At 38.7% G+C, this 4,623-nt stretch overlaps 1 protein-coding gene across 1 annotated transcript in view; it reads left to right on the forward strand.

Annotated features, from left to right (window-relative positions):
- The window catches only part of Fopnl (FGFR1OP N-terminal like), a 16,054-nt gene that overhangs the window by 8,061 nt on the left and 3,370 nt on the right, over positions 1 to 4,623 (forward strand). The window contains exon 4 of the mRNA XM_012517649.2: positions 3,529 to 3,665. Coding sequence (XP_012373103.2) covers positions 3,529 to 3,665 — 137 coding nt within the window. The remainder of the gene's footprint in view (positions 1 to 3,528; positions 3,666 to 4,623) is intronic.

Genomic DNA, 4,623 nt, shown 5'->3' on the forward strand with positions numbered 1-4,623 from the left:
GTCTTGTGCATTTGTACTGGGTGGACTCGGGGCCTGAGACTGCATTTTGTTCCTTCTTTTTGTCATTTTGTCCACCACTGTCTTCTGACCTTTGGTGTAGAGCTTAGATAGAGTTATTACCTTAGCACCAGGTCCGGATCTACGAAATTCAGATTCCTCCAGGTGGGTGTGGCTTGGATCTGGCTGCTGTGCTCCACTTCTTTCTGTTGCAGCGGTTAGATTTGATCTCTTTGTGTCACTCTGGCAAGATGTTCTGCTCCTGAATCAACTGGGTAGGTCTTGCCTCTAGCCTCTTTGCAGGGAGTTCTGCTGAAGGGTTCCGCGCTGGGCCTCGCTCTGGGTCTATTCAGGATCTGCCACCTCTCCTAGCTGTTGTACATATTTAAAGCACATCAATATATATTTTCTTCTACACATATGAAGGATTGTGTTTGTACAACTTTTTTTTTTAAATGTATTTAGGACAGGGTGTACAGGGTCTTACTACATAGATTGGACTTGTAGTGATTCTCTTGTTTTCAGCCTCCCAAGTGCTGGGATTACAGATGCACACCACCATGCGCAGTCTCATGGTGCCCCGGGGGCGGGGCCAGCACAGCATACCAGGTGTTGAACCCTAGCCTCTGCGCTCTACCTAAGCAGGTGCTTTGTCCACTGAGCTATCTGGCTGGCCCTGTACAACTTATTTTTTATGCCAATTTATGTAAATGTTAATTGTTTTAAGAGTATGGATTATTTCAGACACACAGAGAAATACTGTGATTAATAGACATCTGAATTCTTTCCTCTCACATTTGGAATGTTATTATACTTTGAGATTTTTAGCTACATGACATTAGGGGTGTCTTTGAAAGCTACCTCATTCTCATTTCTCCTTGACATAACCATGTTTTCCCTTTTTGTTTTAAACAGTTTTGTAGTGGTCTGTGTACTAAAATGTGGATAATACTTTAATTGAATACTGTAATTGATTTTTGCATTGCCTTATCAATAGAGATTTAGGTTGTTTCCAGTGTTTTGCTGTTACACTTAAAAATATTTGAGTACTTGCTGTGTGTCAGGCACTGTAGTAGACACTGTTTTCTGCACTTGGTCCAGGAATCAACTGTTCTTAGGGTGCAATCCATGGATATGCTATACTTCCTTAGGTGTTCACCACCAAAGGAATTTCAAAAAGAAAAGCCTGTCTATACCGCATCCCTTTTGGAGATTTATAATGTATACCATTGAAGCAGTTAATCTGAGAAATCCTGCAGTAAAATTTAGTGTTTCCAAACTTACTGGACAGAAAAATCCTTTTCTGCAATAGTTACTCATATCCTAGCTGTGTGATGCTCATGTAGATGTTCATGGGTACAGCAAATCACTGTATTTAGATACTCAAGTGTTAAAATGTGGATAATACTTTAAAAAGCACAAATTTTGACACTTTCAGCAAAATATGTAAGTACTATAGTTAAGAATACTAGGAAAAATACCTTGGAGAAATCTGACTTGGGGTGAGCGTGAGGAATTGCCGTGGTCAGCTTTTGGCAGTTGTTGGGAATGAACATGTATCAACTGCTTACTGGCTTCTTAGTGGCTTTGTAGTGTTGGCTGCAGGTGGGAGTATTAAAAGTCAGTTGGTGATAGCTTCATTTCACAAAGTTGGGGAACTTCGGTCCCTTGTTGCTGAGACTTCAGTAATATCTATTCACATGTTGCTGTATCCATCTGCTTCTCCTCTTATTATTATAGATGTTTATTGCTCTACCAAAAAACACTTGAGGCCAGATGTGTCTTAAAAGTTCTGTAACAAATACCAAGTATACACTCTATGGGATCGAAAGTGACAGTCTATAATCATATTTTTATTTTTAAAAAATGGAAGAATTGTCATACATAGTGAATTAAAGCTGCTAAGGGCTTTATGTTGGATCAGGCTGTGCCATCTCACCAAATGAAGAAAATTCTAGTTTTTAGAATTACAGGTAAGGTATTGTGAGGCTGTATTTTCTTTTTCTTTTTCCTTTTCCTTTTTTTTTTTTTTTTTTTTTAAGGATCTCAATCCTCCTGCCTCAGGCTCTCCAAGTGCTGGGATTATAGGCATGCACCACCATGTCCAGGTAGACTATATTTTTCTTTAAATGACCTTTAAAAAAACTTTTTAAAAAACCCTATATATCCTTAAAATTTAGGTTAAGTATACTAATTATGTATTTCCTATTTAAAATATGTAACTCTTAAACATTTTAAAACTGAAGTAGATTTTTTGTTGTATGTTAAAAATAAAAGTTTAAGCAAATATCTTGAAACAAGTATAAAGGTTGACTTGGGGGCTGGGGAGACAGCTCAGTAAAATAAGCGCTTCCCTGGCAAGCGCAAGGGCCTGCGTTCAGTCCCCAGTTCCGCCAGAAAAAAAGTTGACTTAAAGCAAACAAAACTTTCTTGGGACCCTAGGTGATGCTATCATAAGAGGGGAGGCATCACGTTAGAGAAACTTACTTTCCTGCTTTCCCCTACTGCCTAACATTACCCTAGAATTCGGGGGCTTGAAACAACAAACTGTTATTGTCTGTGAGAAACCTGGGAGATGGGCTCCACTGGGCGACTACTCCAGGGGCCTTTCCGGTGGTAGTCTTTGCAGGCTTGACTGGGCCCGAGGTTCTGTTTCCACGCAGCCCTTTCATGTTGCAGAGACAGCCTTCTGCCTCGCCACAGGTGTCTGCATGGGACTGGTGGAGGATCTCAGGTGTCTGGCATCTCTCTGAGACCGTGATCCAAGAGGGAAAGCAAAGGGGAAGCATTGCAGATCATGATTATCTCTCTCGTGTAGCTGTCGTTTGTATGTAATATGTGCCAAGAATTAGCTTATTTACTTCCTATAAGACTTGTGGCATATGGACTGTGCTTCATAGAGGGAGCATTTGCTGTGAGGTTGCTGAGGTTAAGAATCTTGCCCAAGGCTCTGTAGCTGGCATGAGGCAAACCCAGGACTTAAACCCAGACATGAGCACCTCTCTGGACAGTATTTTATTCAACAGGTATTTACTCGATGAATATCTGCTTCATATTAGATAGTAATAGGCATCGGGAAATACTGTCCTGGGTTTGGAATTTAAAAGCTAACTTCCTATAAGTTGATTGAAAGTATATTTCAGTGTAAATGAGAACATATTTTTCTCTATGGTTTGTTTGTTTTTATTATACTGGGGATCAAACCCAGGACATTCTCACTTAATTACATCCTTAGCCCTTTTGAAATTTTTTTTAGACAAGTTTGCTAATTTACTAAGTTACCCAGGGTAGGCTCAAACTTTTGATCCTCCTGCCTCAGCTTCCCAGAGTGCTGGGATTATAGATATGTACCACCGTGTAAATGGCACTGTTAAATTTAGGACTATGAGCGGTTTGCATTTTGGATAATATAACATCTTTTTAGAGTCAGATAATTGGCTGTTTTAGCATCAGAGCTTACCTTTTAAAGAATAAGTGTTTCAAGCTATTTTTTATGCAAAGTTATTTTTTTTTTCTTTTCCCCTGCCTTAGGCCTCTTTTATATGGAATTTTAGCTCACTTCTTGCACGGCAACAAGGATGGTGTTCAAAACACATTCCTGAAAGAATCTTCACTTCAGCCTCCAAACCCAGATCTTGGCAGACAGCCAAATGGAAGAAAACAAGCAGGTATGAGTTTTTTGAGATTCTTCATTTAGTCTCAATGAGCATATTTTCATCCTATACACTTTTATCATGGAAAGAGCTTTTCCTGAGCACTTAGGTCAGAGTTTAACTTTGCTTATATCTAGTATAGTGAGTCTATGTTACTTAACCTCTACAGACAGTATTTTTGGATAGAAAATCTTAAAAGATGCAGGGGAATAACTAGAAAATATTCTTAGACATAATTTCTATATAATTATACTGAAAAACCTAATTCTTACATAAATTTATCATAGTCCTTAATATTAAATAGTTTTTATTTAATCAAGTGGTCATTTTTTCCAAAGACAGAAATAAAAGACAAGATTGCTGAATACAAATGGGAAAGACATGGGTATATGTGACCTTTGCATCTTCAGGGTACTTTTTGTAATAAATAGTATCCACAATACTAAACTCTTAGGAGAATGGCCTATACTTGTTTTTCAGAAAGCTCACTTTTAAAATGAGATTTCAGTTGTTTTGGTCACATCAGTGATAGGATCTCACTTTGGTCATTTGGATCAAGTGGATTATAGCTAGAGTTTCCAGACATGGGAGAGAGCTGACTCTTCTACCAAGGTCTCTTATAGTGAGGCTCAGGAATCTAGTTATCAGAACAAATGCACTCGTGTGTGTGTGTGTGTGTGTGTGGTGCTGGAGACAGCCCAGGGCTTCATGTATGCTACACAGGTGCTCTACCATTGAGCTATACCTCTAGCCCCACAATAATAACTCTTGAATGTTGAAATAAATTTTTAGGAACCAGAATGTATATTGTCTTTCATAGCTTTTCTAAGCTGTTCTGACTGAATTTTTTATTTTATTTTATTTTATTTTATTTTTTCTGTATCTAGGACAAGGTCTACAGGGTCTACAGGGTCTCACTATGTAGATCAGACTTGTAGTGATTCTCCTGTTTTCAGCCTCCCAAGTGCTGGGA

Source organism: Octodon degus, unplaced genomic scaffold, assembly GCF_000260255.1.
Source record: "Octodon degus isolate 3935 unplaced genomic scaffold, OctDeg1.0 scaffold00200, whole genome shotgun sequence".
NCBI lineage: Eukaryota > Metazoa > Chordata > Mammalia > Rodentia > Octodontidae > Octodon > Octodon degus.